We start from the raw sequence: 20,181 nt of genomic DNA on the forward strand, positions 1-20,181 counted from the left end.
TCATGTGGTCAAAAGAGAATTGATGAGTTTGGTAGGTGTGATGTCGCCCCCTAGTGTTCAGCACACAGTTGGAAGAAGCCGTTTTGTTCATTATACTTCGGCTTTATTTTTACAGCGTATTTCATGAATGGAACCATCACAAAACAAAAATGTCAATGTAAAACTGGTATCATTACCATTGCAGCGTTACAATAATAGCATTTGTAATATATATTGTCATATTTCATTACATTTCTTAAGACATTTCTCTATAAAATAATCAACATAAAAACATCTTAGAAGGTAGCATGGCAAAAGAAGGTTATGTACTGTATATGTTCAAAGTTTAGACACATTAAAATGTAACACAATTTAAAAAGAGGAAGAGAGGGAATTATGCTGACATTATTAAATGCCAACAATAAGAGGAAGTTTCTATATCATGGCGAACACAAAAAACTAACCACGAACTAGAGAGGACATGAAAACTGGTTGAAGGTTGTTGTTTGAATACAAGGATAGACGGTATCTATCTCAAATAATTCTATAAAAGTGTAAAGAATGACACAAAACAGAAGCCCTTTTCTTAAGTGTGGGGGTAGCTTCCTCAAACAAAGCAAACAAACAACAAAACTACCCCGAAGCTAAAATCTGATCAACCCAAGATAAAATATCAACTAATTTCTGGATTACACAGCTCTCTAAAACTGTATTTCTCTGCAGGATTTGTGAAGTCCCCATTTGTATCACGTGGTGCACAACAGAAGGAAAGATCTTGCCCTGGACATTGTTTAGACCTGAGCCTAGTTAGTAACCGTTGACCCCACCCACCCAGCCACTCCTTGTATAAAACGGATCAGATGGGCTTTGTGGCCACCATTTTGGGTTCCCTGCCCTTCCTCAAACTAATCCGTCCACTAACAGCGTGACTCACAAAACCGCTCTAGAAAAACAACAGATCATTCCTCTTAATTCTAGTATAGTTGTAGCGTTTTAGCCAGTTGTGTCACTACATCATTCATGGCGGCAAAACTGTTGTTTTCCCAATCAGGTCACACCTCGAGTGCGAGGGGACTGGCTGCCATTGGAGGAAATTCAGCGCCTGATAAAACAGAAGATGGTGATTCAAAGCTTAAGTCATGTTAGTCCTTCCTTGGTGGTTTATTGTTTGGCACGGGTGGTCTGTCACGGTCGCGATCATCATAGGGCTCATCATAGCGGTCGTCATCGTCGTTGCGACGGTCTCTGCGGTCATCATAGCGGCGCTCGTCGTCATAGCGGCCCTCGTCGTCACGGCGACGCTCGTCGTCGTAGCGCTCATTCCGGTCACTGTACCTCTCGCGGCGGTCGGTGACGTCGCTGCGGCGGTCGTCGTAGTCGCTGCGGCGGTCGTCGTAGTCGCTGCGGCGATCGTCGTAGTCGCTGCGACGGTCGTCGTAGTCGCTGCGGCGGTCGTAGTTATCCCTGCGGTTGTCATCACTCCGCTCCTCGTAGCGGTCACTGGCAGGTCTTCTCACACTGGAGTCGTCCTCTACCCCATCAGCATGGCGACTCTCGCCGTTTCTCTCCGGCTCTTTGTCCCTGTACTCTTCTTCCTTCGGAATGCTGGAATGTGAGCACATAACAGTCAGATGTCTGTTTATATTTTGCTGTCAGTGTCACATAGAATAAAGCTTCCACCAGCTGCCTCAAAACCGCCTCAGCTGTGTTGATTTTTAACTATTTTCTAGTAATCTGCCCAATGCTGAATGAGGAAATCTGGCTGATAAAACCCATCTTTGGCTCCGCTCATTCGCACCTTAAAGTCCAGTACAACCGAACCAAGAGACCTCGAGCCGCGTTAGCGTAACTAAGATTACTGCTGCTGATGCCTGTGCACCGTCGAGTTCTCTGCCTCTAAACCTAAAAGCTTGTGTTACTCAATGTAGTGAAACGTGGCCTCAATATTTATATTTTTCTCCGGACGGCCTCTCTGGGGTCTCTGTAGATCATATGTGGGAAACTTTACCCCATGGCGTATTCCTCCTCTTTGTTCTTCTTCTTCCGGCAGCAGCAGCAATAGATGACGACGATGAGTACGATCAACGCGGCGACGACTCCACCAATGATTCCTGCAGTGGAGCCGATGTTCATGGAAGCTGCAGGATTGAAGGAAGTTGGGAGAAGAAGGATGCATATTATAATGTGTCGATGGCGACATGAAGTTCCCGGACTGCTTATAAAGCTGCTATGAGAAGGTTTATCTCACGTGGCATGATTGTGAGGGTGAGGTTGCAGGTAGCAGAGCGGATCTTGTTTCTGGCGGTGCAGGTGTAGTATCCCGATGTATCTTTGGAGATGTTGTAAAGAGACAGGATGCCTCCCTCTAAAAGACAGAGAGACATTCACACACACACATTAATGCCATCATCATTTTATGGTCTACAATATACATACAATCTAGAATTAAAATTAAATTAAATCCAAGGGTACTCAATCAATAATCAATGCTGTTTATTGTGGTTCCGGACTGTTTTAATGTATTGTATTCAGATTTTAGCCTTTCAAAGATATAGCTGTCTAGATGTTAAAGTGTGACGCAACAAGACACAAATTCCATGTGGTCGTTGTGTTCACAAAAGGTGGTCATATTCATCTTTCATAACCAAAACCTTTTTTTTGTAATGTTTAAAAAGATGAATGCAGGGTATGTATGACAGTTGACTTGTATTTTCCAGCCTGGACTGACAGAAGCGGATACTCACTGTCAGTGGTTCTAGGGTCTGGAACACGAGGCATCTTCCTGACATCTTGACTTTGCCACGAATAAGTGGGTGTCGGGGAGCCTTCCTCAGAAAAGCAGGTCAGGTTGATGTTCTTGCCATATTCCGTTTGTCCCTGGATCTTACAGATGGGTTTAGATGGAGCCACTAGGGGGGGAAAGTGTGATTTGCCCATTAAAATGACAACAAAGCGTGTCTAATAAAATTCCGTCAATATACACATTTAATAGATAATGAAAAGGAAATAAAGAATGCAACACATGCACTTCCAGATCTACTTCCAGGTGTCACGTTTTTCTGGTGGTTTATTAGATTTCATCGCTAGAAGCATGACATAGCTTACCCTGGAACAATTTCACCCACTTTTAAAAAACACTTCAACATATATAATATTTCTCTGAAAACAAATGCAATATTACCTAGAACCAGCAGGCGCACAGTGTCGGCCGGCTTGCCCTCATCGTCCCCTGGAATCTGGACACGACACTCAAACACTTTGTTGTCTGCGAGTGTGATGGACGACAGTTTCAGGTTGGCTTTTCCCTTCGCAATGTCTATATCCAGGGACAACCGGCCTTCATACAGCGATTTGATGTCAGTAATTGAACCAGCAGAATAATAAGTGGCGATCAGGGTCTGTTAGACAACGAGAACATCAGAAGAACATTAAAAGAAGAAGGTAAAAATAAACATACAGAATCATACTCGCATGTCAACACAGCGCAGCGGTCTGACCTCTTTAGCGTTGACTGTTGCAGCCTCGACAGACCATGAGATGATGACCAGTTTGAGGCTTGCTGTAGGTTTGGGTGTAAAGCTGCAGGGAATTGTGATGTTGTCACCCCTGGCATACTCGTATGAGAGCTCCGGGATGTCCACGGTCAGCGCACCAACACCTGACAACACTGTGAAACATTTCACAACAGAGAATATTGACCGTTAACTTTTGGCTGGAAGGTCCCAGCATTTACAAAAACAGTAAATATCGATAACAATATGGATGCATTGTCAATATATTGGCCAACCAAGGCTGGGTGATATGACCATCTCGATAACGATCAATAAATAAATAGCTCCTGCATGAATTAAATAGTTGTGTAAGCGGAGGGTTCGACGCGTGATGGTCGGATCACTCTTAACTTTCTTCAGCAGCACTTCACTGTTCTCCACACTTCCTCATTCTCACTCACGTGGCTGAACCAACCAATCAGAAGCCAGGAGGACACAAGGGAACCACAGATGTAGCTTCAAGAGATTATCATAACCGTTTAAAAAAAAAAGTCAATGTAAATATTCAAAACATGTAAATAACAAAATAAAAATAAATGAGTAAATAGTTAACTGTGTAAAGATTGTAAATGTAGTACTTAAATTCAGATATATGAATGAACTGAACTTGGACATGGAGAACTTCCTCATGTTATTAAGACATTTATTGGGAAACGAGAGTTTCAAGTGGAATTTGAAAGAAAAAAATATATATATATTTCCAGCCACACACAAATCTAGAGTAATAAGACTGTTTTATTTAACTACAATGGAGTTTTCCCACAAGCAGAATTCTTACAATCCAGATCAATTCACGACATGGTTCCTTTGAAAGACAATAAATGATCATCTTGAATTGCCACCCAGCCCTTTTTAAAATGTGCCTTCACTGTGACTGATTGGAGATTGCGCGCGCGCGCACACACACACCACACACCACACACACCACACACACACACACACCACACACCACACAGGAAGGAAAGGCACAACTCTTGAAGTTACTAAAGATTTGGCTGTGACAACAAAATAGCTTGCTCAGATGTGAATATCTTCTGTTTTTCTTAATCTTCTACGGCAGTAAACTGAATATTAAAAACTTTGGAGAGTTTCTTTGAACAAAGCAAGACATTTTAAGACGCCAGCGTGAAACTAGTGGTGACCAGTTTACCCGGTTAGGCCAAATCAAGAAGATACTCTAAAATAAATAAAATAATAGTCAAGTGAAGCCCTGCATTTCAAGAGCTTCCAGAAGTTCTAAATTATTTGCTTAACTGTTGTTTTTTTATTTTTGCAAAGAGGCTCATTTCTCCTCACGGATCGCCTGCATGTTCAGGCCGCCCTGACGGCCGGGCCTGCTCACTAGCAGAACACCTGAAGGTGTAAACAGGTGTGGCAGCTCGGGAAAGAACGCAAACGTCATGAACTGCAGGAATACTCACTCAGAGACAGCAGAATGAACGTAGAAACCCGCCTCTCCATTGCAAACACTTCCATATTGTCGAACGGACTCGCTGGTTCTGTGAGGGAGCGTTTCCTCTCACTTGAAACTCGGTCGCGCGGCCAACTGGTGCTTTTTTGCGTCGAAACCAGACAGCGACCTGTGAAGGATGCGCCCGATGGGTGCGCCCGCCGCCTCCCTGGTGACTGACAGCGCCGCCCGCCAATCAGCGCGGCTCCTGCGGTTCGCAAACATTCTCGACCCGCCCACCTGGCGAGTGTCGGCTTGTCCTCTGTAGGTAGAGCCCGGCGGACTTTTTCAGGGATACTCCCTCCCCGTGACAAGTTTTCTCAGGATCGGGAACACAGGAACACTGTTTCCAAATCTAACCAAATATTTTATGACATTTTAATAAGCTCAACAATTCACCAACCCATAATAAAGAGAAGCACTTTTGGTCGACTTTATATTTGTTTCATTATTTAGATATATCTTTTATCAATAAGCTTTTTGATGCAAGAGAGTCAACACACTTGACTGTGTGTGTGTGTGTGTGTGTGTGTGTGTGTGTGTGTGTGTGTGTGTGTGTGTGTGTTGGGGGAGGTTTGTTGTCAAGTGCTGATGTGTGCTGTTGCAACAAGAGGAGCAATGCCTCCTGTCAGACAGGTTTGACAGGATATGTTTACCTGGAGGCACGCACACACACACACACACACACACACACACACACACACACACACACACACACATATAACGCAACAGAAAGAAACAACTCCCGCTCAGTGGATTGAAGCCGATTCATGATGCACCCAACCTTTGAAATAACTTTTAAATATTAAAACCGTACCCAATAATGTATAGAATGTGGAAGAACAGAACATATTCCATCCAGGTGAATTAAAGTTGGGACATTTGGGGAAATACGTTTATTTTCTGGTGGGGAGTTAGCTTAGCAGCAGCTAGTTAGCTTAGCATAAAGACTGGACACATGCGGAATCAGCCAGCCTGCTTTTGTCCAAAGGGAATAACATTTGGCTAACTCCCTAATTAACACACATTTTTTTGATTGTGTAAGGCTGATTCACACACTACCAAGCCACTTTAGCATCTTGGTTTTCTTTCTCCAAACATTCATGGTTCACCTAAAGTTGCTTTTCCAAAAAAAAAACCCTTACCTATAGCACTCTGATCGTAGCACTGTTGCCCTTGAAGTACTACTTTACTCAGATGAGGACCTAACACTTGTTCTATTTTTAGCTCTTACTTTATCGGCAATGACACGTTGTGGTTTCTTTGTTTCCTTCTTTTGACAAATGTACTTATTGTAAGTCGCTTTGGACAAAAGCGTCTGCTAAATGACCTAAATGTAAATGTAAGTGTAATGGTTTGTTCCACAGGCCGCTTTCAAAGGAAGAAGGTCTCATTCGAGCTGGTGAAACATTTAAAACCTGTCCAACCTGTTGGACATAAATAATAACAAAATGTTGAAAATATTAATATGAAAACATACAAAATACTTAAACAACCACAGTTACTGTATGCAATGTGGTGAAAAGCCCCTGAAGAGGCAGAAAAAAATAAAACAACCAATGGCTGAACTCCATTTAGCTGCTTCAGTTTCAAGGTCCTGGTATTGTTGTGTCACTGCCACGTTGTGAAGGCTTACTAGGACACTTATAGAATAGAATAGAGACATTGTTAATGTTTTTAGTAACACGTGTGCTCATCCAAGAAATCCTTCAAATTATATGAAAAATCACCTGGAACAGCTCTGAAGCCATTCAGGCTTTTATCAACCTGTAAGCAGGAGCCAACTGTTGGGCCTCAGATCGCCATCTAGTGGACAGAACATGGTAATTTATCCAAAGCACAATTATAATGAGTGAAATGAAGTATTGTTAGAATGTCACCATGACCTGACACCACAACACATTATCAGGCAGAGAATTCATAGAGATTCATAATGACAGCCAGCGATGGCTGAGCAGAATATTAACAGCTAATTTATATTTACAGCCAAGTTTTTTTGTCATGTTATGTTTTTTCCTCATTTATTTATGGAGGGAAATGTTCTAACAGTCAGAAGTGGGCCTTAAGTTACAAAAGGTTGAGAATGTTTGCTCTGGAAGGACAAATTTAAGTGTTTACTGATCTGTTTACAATTTAATGCTGAACATATAGTTTGTGGTCATTTATTAGTAAATGAAATTAACTCTCGTCTGTGATGCTTAGCAGAAAGGTCAGTAGACGATTCAAAGAGTGTGTTGCAGTGACTTTAACACGAATAAAACAGAAACAAGATTAATAAAGTGTAGAATATAATAAGAGTTGTTGTTGTTGATATTCTGAGCCTGACTCAACAGTCGCCACATAGAAGCGACTGCAATCAGCCTATAGCACCTTAAACAATCTCCACTCAATCCTATATATAGCAATACATGGGAATTAGAGATGGTGTTTCTGTTTGCAGAGTTAAACGCTCATTTTTGACACACAAGTGATTGTGACACTGATATGTAACTTTCACATAAGCCTCTCTGGTAGCCTGCAGTCTAGACATCCTGCTATAAATTCTTATATATCCTGCAGCATTCAGTGCAACACTGTGCAATATGGCTCGATGTGGCATTTAATCACACAACACATTCGGGGGGGACTGCAGAAACTGCATATTTTGACTGAAAGATAAGACAGCAAGTGTCTGATTGTGGTCATTAGATGTTTGCATGACATTTTGTGTTTCGAGAATAACCTTTTCCTTGAATGACTAATGACTTTAAATTGTAAACTTCACAAATTCAAGTGCATTCGTAAAAGAAGAAAAATAATCAATAGACGATTTGTGTTTCCACCCATGTGTGTACATATCCAAAGTGGGACACCTTCAGTTTTCTTTTTCAGTTCCTCATCCCCACGCTTATCTCTCCTCCACACAATGACTCCAGACCCCACGACATCTCTCTTTTTCTATCTCCTACAATCCAAGAACGTATAATTGCCTGGCAGCTCTTGACAAACCACAGAGGTAAACATGGATTGGAGATTTTCTCTGTGTGTGTCATATTAAACTCTGCTGGGTTCTTACCATGGCTGTTCATATCAGCTGTGTCCAAGCACATTTCAATGCATCACCTCCATTTTCATGAATCCTTTCTCTGCTCGAGTGGCAGTTGATGATGGGGCCTGTCAGCCCACATTCATCCCTGCTATACCTGTGAAGTTCAATTATTTTGCTGCAGCCTGGATCCATTTTCTACGGGAACCCCCTGGGTGATTGCTCGATGTGGACCCACCAGGAGATCAGGTAAATTCAACCCATCAGACTGTGAAAACATCACATCTCATAGCCCTCACAGGAGCACGACATGACTCGCTTTTAATGCATTTAACCACTTAAGGTCTTCACACTACAGTTTCAAACGACTGGATCCAAACGTGGACAGAATGCAGTTGTATAAGACTCAAGAGTGCGATCTGTATTGACTTAGGGGAACAGCTGGAATACATGGTTAAAATGGTTAAACAGTCACCCAAAACGTATCTAAATGCCAGCTGGTCGACCAATTTGGTTCGGACAGAAATATTTCAACACCTGGATGGATTGACACGAATTTGGTTCAGACTTTCATGGTTCCCAGAGGATAAACCCTAATGGCGTTAGAGAGCCCATGACTTTGCTTCGAGTGCCACCGACAGCAGAAATATTTCACAATCTACCGGATGATTCACACTTTCTATTGAACAGACATTGAGGATAAAGCCCACTAACTAATCATTGACGGATTGTCGTGATATTTGATACTGCACACTCATTCATATCCCCCTCAGAATTAACCATAATAACTTTGGTGATGCCTTAACTTCTCATCTAACAACATCTTTTGGTCAAAGTGATTATTTCTCATGAGCCTCAGCTCTGTGTTTAACGTTTATTAGCAAAGTAAACATGGCGAGATGGTTTATATGGTAAACATTATACCTGCTTAACATCACGTCAGTATTGTGATATGTATGCAGCATTCAGCTTTAAGTGCAGCTGTACTTAAGTACAGCCTTACAGAGCATATCCATAAATCAATTTTGGTAACAGTACTCTATTTGATCAATCAATTTTGGCAGTGGGTTGCAGACTTACGCAACAAATATGGGTCTATAATAACAGTTCAGTTCTCCCTTCCAGGGTCATTTCAGGGTAATTTGAAATGGCAGCTTACAATAGCAAAGACAACACATAGGAAACAATAGGTATGTGGACTTCCGAAAGAAAGCACACAAAACGATGGTGAATAAAAGAAGTTCTAGAGAGCAGAGTAAATAACTGACTCAGTGTGTTTTTCTTTTTTAGACTTGTTCAGTAGAAAATAAAGAAAAAGAAGTCAATAAGTCTTCCACTCCAACAATCTGCAGGCTTTTAACAGTATTTTCTCACACCTTCATGTGGAAGGTTAGAGAAAGACTAGCACTAGGCCGTAACCATGAAGTGAACATGGGGAGGACAAATCATTTTCTCATCTGGTCCTACCTTCTCCTCTGCAGCCCTCTCTCATATGATCCTACCTTCTCCTCTCCATCCCTCTCTACTCTGGTCCTACCTTCTCCTCTCCAGCCTTCTCTCATCTGGTCTTACCTTCTCCTCCCTCTTTCCTCTGGTCCTACCTTCTCCTCCCTCTCTCCTCTGGTCCTACCTTCTCCTCTCCAGCCCTCTCTCATCTGGTCCACCTTCTCCTCTCCAGTCCTCTTTCCTCTGGTCCTACCTTCTCCTCTCCAGCCCTTTCTCATCTGGTCCTACCTTCTCCTCTCCAGCCCTCTCTCATCTGGTTCTACCTTCTCCTCTCCAGCCCTCTTTCCTCTGGTCCTACCTTCTCCTCTCCAGCCCTCTTTCCTCTGGTCCTACCTTCTCCTCCCTCTTTCCTCTGGTGCTATTCTCCTCTCCAGCCCTCTTTCCTCTGGTCCTACCTTCTCCTCTCCAGCCCTCTCTCATCTGGTTCTACCTTCTCCTCTCCAGCCCTCTTACCTCTGGTCCTACCTTCTCCTCCCTCTCTCCTCTGGTCCTACCTTCCCCTCTCCAGCCCTCTCTCCTCTAGTCCTACCTTCTCCTCTCCAGCCCTTTCTCATCTGGTCCTACCTTCCCCTCTCCAGTCCTCTTTCCTCTGGTGCTATTCTCCTCTCCAGCCCTCTCTCATCTGGTTCTACCTTCTCCTCTCCAGCCCTCTTACCTCTGGTCCTACCTTCTCCTCCCTCTCTCCTCTGGTCCTACCTTCCCCTCTCCAGCCCTCTCTCCTCTAGTCCTACCTTCTCCTCTCCAGCCTTCCCTCATCTGGTCCTACCTTCCCCTCTCCAGTCCTCTTTCCTCTGGTCCTATGTTCCTCTCCAGCCCTCTCTTCTGGTCTTACCGTCTCCTCTCTTTTTTTTTCTTCTTTTTTTTAAAATTGCATTAAACATTTTGCCTTCAGATAATTTCAACCCCATATTTATCATGGCACTGCATGATCCAGTTCTTGACCCTGACAAAAATGCACTTTGGGGGCATCCTGGTTGCCCGAGGATTTAGCCTAGGGCAGCTGTAATTGCACACGGGCTTAATTGCATAATCCCCTTTAATTCTGTCTTTATTTCCTCCCAGCTCTTTCTAATAACATGCGAGAATAGTTGCTTTTTTTAAACTTAAAATATAATGCTGCATTCTGTTCCCTATTTCTACAGCCTAGCTGCTGTGACTCAATATTTAATAATATTCTGCTTTTTGTCTAGTTTAATCAGCACTTCCTGCCATACCCTCTTATGTCTTGATTACAAAAGCACAGACGCACATACTCATTGTTCTTCCTTGGTGCGTGTTGTGACCAAACACGAAAACATTCAACTCTAAAAGTTAGACACAAAATAGTCACCGCAGTAGTTTGGTCTTCACTCTCAAACCCCAGATGACCTGTCTGCACACATGTGTCAGAGTTTAAAAACCACCCAGTAAGAGAGAGAGGGAGGGACGGAGAGGGAGAGAGAGAGAGAGATAGTCCACCTGTACCCGAACACGTCGCGCAGCGTCACTGCTGTCCAAAGCGCGGCACGGACGATGTGGTTCACCGGCGTGGTCATCGCTTCGGTGTACGGTGTCATCAGCGCGTTGGGGCTAATCGGCAACATCACGCTCATCAAGACGTTTTGCTCCGCCAAATCCATCCGCAATGTGCCCAACCTGTTCATGTCGAGCCTCGCGCTCGGGGACGTTCTCCTGCTCGTGACCTGCGCTCCCGTGGATGCCAGCCGCTACCTGTCAGACGAGTGGCTGTTCGGGAGAGTGGGCTGCAAAGTCATCCCCTTCATACAGCTCACCTCGGTCGGGGTGTCTGTGTTCACTCTCACCGCCCTCTCCGCTGACAGGTAGGTTATTCTTCAGTTATTGGCCTCTAATCACTTGGCAGCCAAACTAAACGTCCTCTTGTTTTGTCGTTAAAGAGATCATACCAGGCTAATGTACACACTTTTATACACATGTGATTATTATTTATATTATTACTATAATAATGGAATGGAATATTTAACCGTATTACGCACGACAGAGCTGTGCGCTTCTGTTTAAGGCTGATGACATGCGCACGATCAATTCCTTGATGTCAGTTTCTAATTACATTTTTTTTTTTGTTATATAATATTAAGATGACTTTTACCTTTTTAGGGAAAAAGAAAAAAGAATGCCTGTCAGTTTGGAACCCGTCTTTTTTTTACAGTCAGAGTAGCTCAGTGTTTTCAAGTATTCTTCCTTTCATTATTATTTTCCACCCATGGCCATTTTTTTTTCTCTTCCAAAGATTCCCTCCTTAACCTGCCTGACATGCACTCAGAGCCTTCTGCGGATATAAAGGAAAAGCAAGAAATGAGATGAACAGGACCAACCAAAATAGAAAAATGTGTCCTCCATGTTTGTGGAATGAACAACAATGCTTACTTCAAAATGAATCATTCCTTTTTTTTTCTTTTTAAACCTTTGGTTTGGGTTGGGGTTCCTTCTGTGTGGAGTTTGCATGTTCTCCCCGTGTAAGCGTGGGTTCTCTGCAACGACTGGACATCATCACCGAGGATAAAAGCACAATGAAGCTCTAAGGCTTATTTCCAATGTGGTCCTCTTATGGGTGAGTGTGAGTGTGAATGGTTGTCTGTCTCTACATGTTCACCCTGCGACGGACTGGCGTCCTGACCAGGTGAACCCCGCCTTCGCCCAATGACAACTGGGATCAGAATACAGGATAAGTGGTAGACGATGGATGGATGGAAATATAGTGACAAAAAAAAGAGGGTGACAAGATAACAAACAACAGACCGCGTCAATCTCTGCTCCTGCCCACCCCCACCAGAGCCCACCCAGTCCAGCCCACGCTAGATCACCACTGCATGGCGATACAGCCCTATTACATACAAAACAATGTAATATCATAAAATATAAGAACAAATACAATACAGCAAGTGAAGATAAGAAAAGTAATAATTATTCTGTAAGTATTATGTATGCATGAAGGAGAAAGGAGGAGCAGCGATCCCTTAATGGAGAAAGAATAATAGATGTGTGTGTGTGTGTGTGTGTGTGTGTGTGTGAGAATGTATTAGTGTATGTGCTGAAATACGTGTTCTGCATGTGGGAATGCGGGGCATTAGCTCTAATAAGGACAAGCATTGGAACCGTCTTTCTGTAAAAGCTGTGATGTTGGTGATTTTTTTTTCATCTTCTGAAAGAAGGTTGGTCCAGTGAAAAAAAGAAAAGATGGCCCAATCAGCTGGGAAATAATAAAAACTACAATGGTGAAGCCCTGGCTTCAGTTTGAAAGCCTTAAAAAAAGAAAAATAATGTTTCTGTAGCAGCCATGGGATGAAAAAACAATGGAAGTCAATGGGGACAAAAACCTCCAGGAGGAATTTTTATTAGACAGTAGATCTTTATGGAAATAGCAAACAATGAAGGAGAGAGTGGTAACTGTGGCTTTGTGTATATTAGTGTATATTTTTCTTATACAATGGATGAATGAAACCCAAGGTCAAATTTGTGTGGTGAGTTGAATAAGAACATCCGGTTAACTTTTCTGTGGACCTGTTTGATCCAGATGTGTTAAGGTGGAAATTAATCTGATGGTTTGGGCATTTGTAATAGTTTTTAAGTCTGTGTTAATTAGTGAGAAACAAAAATAAACATCGTCTTATCTTTCTTTTCTTTTAGAAAAGTGCATATTTTTATCAAATTGTATCAAAACATTTCAATGTGAAGGCATTTTAAACAGAGACATTGTTGTTTTTCTGGTTCGTAGGTAGAGTTTAATCTTAATTGGGTTTAAGTAGAACTGATAAATAATAATTCATGTTTACGTGAATGTGTGATGTTTTTTGTATTTCTAATGTTAGTCTGTAATATAGTTAAGATAGTAAGTGTCTAAAAGGGTTTATAGAATTCAGGAGGAAAGCCAGGTCCGGCTGATTTATTATTTAGCATCTGGAGTTGGGCTTTGTAAGGTCTGTCTGATGTTAGTGGAATCTTGGTGTCTGCCTCTTGCTTGTTTGGGTAGGTCCAGGTTATTAAGGAAGTCTCTTGTATCTCATGGGTCAGTGTGCGAAGAATATAAATAACTGTAAAATGACTGTAAGATTGTATTTATTACCTGTTCCTGCTGTTTTTTTGCAGGAATTTGTTGAGTATGATATAATTGTTCTGCCCATTTTCCATTTTCCAAAGTATTGTTGATGGAAGATGGATGCCCTCTCTGTATAAAGGCAGTAAAATCTGAATCATTGAGCAGTGAAGTATTGAAGCACCATCAGAGAGAGGGTTTGGTGGATTCAATGATTAAGGCAAGAGAGACTGGTGGTGGTGGTGGTCACTCATAATAACTGGATGTATGGTTTTTGAATACGTTGTGTAGAAGTGTATTATTGATCAAAAAGAATCAGGAGGATGATTGGTGTAGAGGGGAGAAGCAAGAATATTCAATAGAGGATGGATGACTCACCGACTGTCGACCGAGAACAAAGTCTTCCACGTATTGTTTTAATAATTCAGTTGAGTAGTTTCTTAAATGGCCAGCTGTGCTTGATCAACAATTGCAGGGTTAACTGTATCAAAGTGTCCTCTGATTATGATATTTGATGGGTTCTGTAATGTGGAGAATAGTGAGACAAAGACAGACGGCGTCCCTTTTTGGGAGTGGACATGTTGGCAATTGTGATTTTTTTTGGCATATGGATGCAGTGATTATAATATTAATACATTATAATGATTATCATCCTTCGGAGTCGGCATTTATGTTAGTGGTCTTTTTTTTTAATTATATTTGAAGCATCTTTGTGTCTGCTTGTTGAGATTTGTGTTGAGAAGTGTGGACAACATCATATACAATATGATACAGTGACATAACTGCACTGCTGAGGGTGAGCAAAGGAAGGAAAACGAAGAGCCCAAGAGCATGAGGCCGGAGGTCAGGCTGAGTGTGTATGCCATCCGTATAGAAAGAGAGAGAAAAGACTCAAACAAATATAAGGAAACACCAGAGAGAAAAACACAGACCTGGCCAGAGGTTTAAAGATTAGTCTTGTTGGTTGATAACTCTTTGGAATGTTTGTGTTTCAGGCGAGTCGTCTACCACCAGGTTTGTTCGTTTGATGTTTTTCCTGCTGCCCTTGTTCATTTTTTAACGCCAAAAAATGGTCATTCAGAGCAAACTTAGTTATTTTCCTTTGCTTTTGATCAGTTCTGTTGAAAAGTTTGCAACTATTGCTCTGGGTCCTCTGGATGATGGCGTACTGATGCAGTGTTCTTGATGGAAGGTTACGTTGTTTGCAGTGTCCGGTGAGAGTTTTCATGAAATCTTTGGTTTTAGTCTCAGGGCTGTCAGCTGTTTGGTGAAAAAAAAATGAGGTTGTTGCGCATGCTTCGGGTGTGTGTAGGCTCAAGATGGTTTCTTTCATTACTTTGTTTTCTTTTGTTCAGTTAAAGTTTTTACAGATGACGGTAGTGAGTCTTACTTTTTCAACGGAGGCGAATCCAAAAAAAATATTCCTAAAGTCAATTTGTATTGGGATCATGGCCAAGATGCAGTTCTTTGCTGAGCTGCAATAACATTCAAGGTTAATTCAGCCATTGTATGCCAGCAACAGCTTTACTATGATGTAAGTAAAATTCTCATTCACAATAACAGGAAGGAAGACAAATGGAAAACAAAACTGAGATTTTGAGCTATACCCTAAACCACCTGCCTGTAGGTGTTACAGCCTCACATCCAGAGATAGACATCTTGCTATAGTCATAACTCTGCCTCAGTACGTCAGATACTACAACCTGACTCACACCGTCAATGGGGGTAGAAGTAATGAGCTACAAATCTCCAAGGTTTAATTTCATATTGGGATGAATGAGCTTTCCTGTGTGTCATTATAATCGATCATTTGAATTGCATGCTGCAGCAACAGGAAGCTGCTCCCATGGCTACTGGAGAGGTTTTCTCTAACATTTCACATTAACAAGTGTATCTGGCAGTAGCCCAGTACACCTGCTCCGAACGTTCACCACTTAAATTCAGTCCTCCAAGTCTTTTGCCTTTGGCAGCATGGCGAGCAAGAACAATGGATCGTACAGCGTAGATTGGATTTGAGATGACTGCTTTTACGTGTAAAACAACAGGAAATGACTGTAATTATTGGTCGGCGCTCGGAGTAGCAGGTTCTATGCTCTGAACAATGGCCTATAATGACCCTAAACACTCGAGGTCAATGCTTAACCTCAGCTACCCAAGAAAATCAGTGGGATTCATAAATGAACCCTCGCTTTCAGCAATTTGCATCAAAACGTCACCGTCTCCACTTCCTCCTATATATATAGAGAGAGAGAGAGAGGTGATGACTCATCCTCGGTACATGGGGCCCCAACTCTTCTATTGATCCATTCCGGTACCCAACTCCAGGACTTTCCTGAGTTTTCTTCAGTATTAAACTCCAGTGATGAATGTCTGAACATCCATTGGTTACATTAGAAACATGAACTGCTAATAGCTAAGTTAATTAAGCTTTCGATTATGCTGATTTGCTCAAATGTAGACGATTATTTTCTTTTCAAATGGATCTCAAGTTGTCAAAAAACAAATGTTGTGGATGATTATCTCAGTAATAGAAGACAGAAAATAAGGGCCACACTTTAAACTCTGCGTCATACAATGAAGCCATGACCATTAAATAGCTTGTTTATTGTATATAATATGATACATTTTCATTCTGGATACAGGTCAGAGAGGTAGTCAAGATTGAATTCAATACAGTTCTTATACAGTATCCTTGAATCAAGTGGTGTTTTCAATGGTGTTTTGACCTTGGGAAAATAGAAATGGAACGTAATTAAGAAAATGTTCTTCACTGCCTGTTTCTTTCACCAGGGTTAAACCTGTTGAATAACAATAACTGCTTCCCTCATATTCATAACACCACCGGGTTGATGTCATCTTCTCAATAAGGTTTGTTTTTATTGCTCCTCCTTTTCTATATTGCTTCCTCAAGTTCAGCAGGGGGGAGGCGTTTACCACTAATGCTAGATCAGTTGCAGGAAATCATTCAGAACAACTTTTCAGCTGCAAGATTCCTTTTGCAGAATGACCTCTCTAATGACCCACTTACCCTATGCTTATGGAAAAACAGAACACCTGAGCCAAAGGCTGGTGGATTATTATTGGTTTGTATGTAACTTTGACAGTGAGCAGGACTGAGAGATACATTACCTACTGATATACTACTACCTACCTACCTCCCTCCCTATCTATCTGTCTAGATACAGGGCCATCGTGAAGCCCCTGGACATCCAAACATCAAGCACCACGACCAGCATTGTCCTGCGAGCAGCACTCATCTGGCTCTTCTCCCTGGTCCTGGCGATCCCCGAGGCCGTCTTCTCTGACCTCCACACCTTCAACGTCACCTCCACTAATGAGACCTTCGTCACCTGTGCCCCTTATCCCCATGCTGGAGAACTGCACCCCAAGATCCACTCCATGGCCTCCTTCCTCATTTTCTATGTCATTCCCCTGTTGGTCATATCTGTGTACTACACCTTCATCGCCCAGAGCCTGATGAGGAGCGCCTCAGACCTGCCCGTGGAAGGGAACGTGCATGCAAGACGACAGGCCAGTGTTCGAACCATATATATATATATTAGTTAGTATTAACCATTAGTGCGTGGCTTTTTTTCCATCAGGAAATACCAGCTAAAAAAGATTAATCTAAACTTTTTTACAGGACATGCTTTATTTCAAACAAGCATGTGTGCTCCTCAATGCTTGGACATTACAATACAAAACATTCATGAAATGTGATCACAACAAATTTGTTGTAGTTCGCAGATGGAGATTTGCGTGTTTCTGCATTCATCAAAAATGTTAGCAGCTCCGTGGGGACTAACAAAATCTACTCTTGCTTCTGGGACCTTGTGTAAATAAGAAATGCACTTAAATATTGCTTGTCATTATCTGAAAGTCACCGTACCTGTCAAATAGTATTTGAGCGTCCGATTAAAATGACAGTAACAAGATGAGATTCTTTAAGCCAAAGTACACAAAAAGAGCGTTTCTCTTTCTTTGCTTGCGTCATGTCCACAGGTCAACAGGATGCACCTCTCCATAGTAAACATCACTTGCTTCAGGGGAGGGGATTCATCCTAATTGCTGATCAGCAGCTTGCTGTCAGCTTACGATTGATTGACATTCATGAACATGTTTACGCCGTGTTCATGAATGGGACCCATTATGTATTGTGCTAAGCTCCGCCCTCAGTTAATCACAGAGCTCAAGGGTCAGAAAGACAGGAATACCTCAAATGACACCGAACTCACGATTATATTCCATCACTTAGAATCCAGACATTTCTACACCCTGCTCATACCCAAGCATTGTTTTTTGGTTTTGATGGATTTTTTTTCCCTGCAACAGGTTGAATCAAGAAAGCGCTTGGCCAAGACAGTGTTGGTGTTTGTTGGTCTCTTCGCCGTGTGCTGGCTTCCCTGTCATGTCATCTACTTATATCGCTCCTATCACTACTCCCAGGTAGGCCACACAAAAACAAACAACACTTTGCTATATTTCTGTTATCTACCTCTGCATCTTGTAAAGCTGGTCTCCTCCCCACCAGGTGGACACGTCTATGGTTCACTTTGTGTGCAGCGTGGTCGCCCGTATCCTGGCCTTCACCAACTCCTGCCTCAACCCCTTTGCCCTTTACCTACTGAGCGAGACCTTCCAGAAGCAGTTCAACCAGCAGCTGTGTTGCTGCTGTCGTATGATCCTCAAACGCTCCTCGCAGAGCCCGACTCACTACAACACACACGTGACCTCTGTCCGCAGCACACATCACTCCATGGCGAGCCTGAGCATGATCAATGGCAGAAAGTTCCATCAGGAGGAATATCTGTAAGGAGAGAGAGAGTGTGTGTGTGTGTGTGTGTGTGTGTGTGTGTGTGTGTGTGTGTGTGCATCCTTTGAATGTTTTGCTTTTGAGTCAGTGACCCCATAACTACATTTATTTTCACAAAACTCTAGCATTTAAATTTGCATGTGAAGTTTACTCACTTAAATGTTGTTATTATAGGAAGATAAGCAGTGGTTTATCAATTACATCTTGATGTCTGTATTATGTTCGCAGGCAACTGTTTTTCCAGTGAAGAAGGTGTAACGTCTTTGTATGGCTGTCATAAGAACACCGTGGACTGCTGTTTGCCTCCCGAGTCCCACATGTGTGTAGATTTAGATAAAAGAAGCTGTTTGGTCAACGTTCACTCAGTCATTAGTAGCTTTAATGTCATTAAATTGAGGGTCAGACAACAAGAGGCATGAAAACACTGCAGAGTTGCAAATTGTGAATATTCCGATGCTAACAAATCTGATAGAGTTGCAGAATTTGAAACATTAAAGCACGTTGCTCCTAAGAACAATCATCTGTAATGAAGCTGCATACAGTACGTAAGTGAAAATGACATTTTGCAACAAGAAGAAAGCAATAGTCCTTTTTAGAAAAGGCAGAGCCAAGTACCTCTAATGAAGCAACATGACCTAAATCACAGCCATTGGTACTTTATGATAAATAAGATGCTTTTTCTACGACGTTGCCAAAAGATAATAGTCGATCATATGCTCTACTATGTGGCACCTTTTTCTATGTATGGAGATTCTACTGTATTTGTGTGATGAAGCTGCCGTTTCTAAATGTTTGATGCTGTGATGATAACTGTGAAATCTTACCTTTAAAGATGTCTTTTAAATGTTCGCCGTCCTCTTGTTGCGGGTTGTTTATGGAGCTGTAACTCAGGTGTACACAGTGTAAATACTTAACACTGAATGTAAAAGCATGCGTGACAAATCACATTTTTAAATTGGTATTGGATAACGCAACGTGTGTTTATATTTTTGTAGTGGTGTGCGTTACTGCAATTTGCATGTGGTTCTCACATGAAATGAAATGGACAGACTGTACATCTTCAACATGATTGCACCGTGCATTTCTCTTTCAAATGGGAGTGAATCATGTACAATCAATAAAGAAAATGTGCAGCCAACTTCCTGTGCACTATATCACTTTCTACATTACAATGCATGCAAGTCCTTATCCTTATGTGTGTCTTGGTGCTTTGCTTAAGTATAGAGGGTTAGTCCTGTTGACTGTGTATACAACACATACTTTCTGCACCCCTGTGTTCTCTGGACATGATTATTCTGAACCGTCACATGCTAGATTTACATCACCATGTCACACCGCAATGTCCTAATTTGGTGTTTCACAGTGGGAGAGGATCATGCCCAGGTTGTGACGAGTGGGAGTATAATTCAGTCTGGGTAGCGTTTGTTTAATTGTGATATAAGCGCCTTGCCAAATTTCTGTCCTGCATGCTCTCAACCAGCTACTTAACATGCCACCTTTATAGTCAGGCCCATTCTGTGGAAAGCCTGGAATGTAAATAAGAATTAGTGATAGTATTTGTAACTTAAGGAGGAATACAAATTAAAATCAAGATCAATAAAAGCACATATGTTTGAAATCCAGACAGTAATCCCACAGAGAAATGCAAAGGTCCCTTCATGAAAGGAATTCTGCAAGTCGTGTAATCAATCAAGTTAATTGTGTTGAAATATTCAGTCATATAAAACTGCTCTTTAAATAATTATGTGTTTGATTCAAAAGAACTAGTTGCCATAGTGACATCACAACACCGGTGCTTCGTTCGAT

At 42.0% G+C, this 20,181-nt stretch overlaps 2 protein-coding genes across 2 annotated transcripts; one reads left to right on the forward strand and one right to left on the reverse strand.

The window, feature by feature from the left end:
* Positions 1-345: 345 nt before the first annotated feature.
* gpa33a (glycoprotein A33 (transmembrane), paralog a) lies at positions 346-5,111 on the reverse strand. The gene is made up of 7 exons (XM_084008488.1): positions 4,952-5,111; positions 3,477-3,646; positions 3,161-3,377; positions 2,724-2,888; positions 2,228-2,344; positions 1,988-2,117; positions 346-1,584 (listed from the first exon to the last, which is right to left on the reverse strand). The coding sequence occupies exons 1-7, from the start codon at positions 5,004-5,006 to the stop codon at positions 1,122-1,124; spliced, it is 1,317 nt and encodes a 438-aa protein (XP_083864614.1). The 5' UTR covers positions 5,007-5,111; the 3' UTR covers positions 346-1,121.
* Positions 5,112-11,023: 5,912 nt separating this feature from the next.
* LOC311010858 (gastrin-releasing peptide receptor-like) lies at positions 11,024-18,375 on the forward strand (the record flags this gene model as incomplete). Its single annotated transcript, XM_084005501.1, has 4 exons — positions 11,024-11,331; positions 16,742-17,093; positions 17,895-18,008; positions 18,094-18,375. The coding sequence occupies 4 exons, from the start codon at positions 11,024-11,026 to the stop codon at positions 18,373-18,375; spliced, it is 1,056 nt and encodes a 351-aa protein (XP_083861627.1).
* Between the last annotated feature and the right edge of the window lie 1,806 nt (positions 18,376-20,181).

Source organism: Eutrigla gurnardus, assembly GCF_963514095.1.
Source record: "Eutrigla gurnardus genome assembly, chromosome: 1".
Lineage (NCBI taxonomy): Eukaryota > Metazoa > Chordata > Actinopteri > Perciformes > Triglidae > Eutrigla > Eutrigla gurnardus.

Bases quoted from the DNA above. Each gene is read 5' to 3' on its own strand.
- gpa33a (XM_084008488.1), bottom strand. From the start codon at position 5,006: ATGGAAGTGTTTGCAATGGAGAGGCGGGTTTCTACGTTCATTCTGCTG. The intron at 3,378-3,476 runs GTCAGACCGCTG...GTTGTCTAACAG, and splicing joins CAACAGTCAACGCTAAAGAG to ACCCTGATCGCCACTTATTA. The intron at 1,585-1,987 runs GTAAAGTTTCCC...CTCACATTCCAG, and splicing joins GAGGAGGAATACGCCATGGG to CATTCCGAAGGAAGAAGAGT.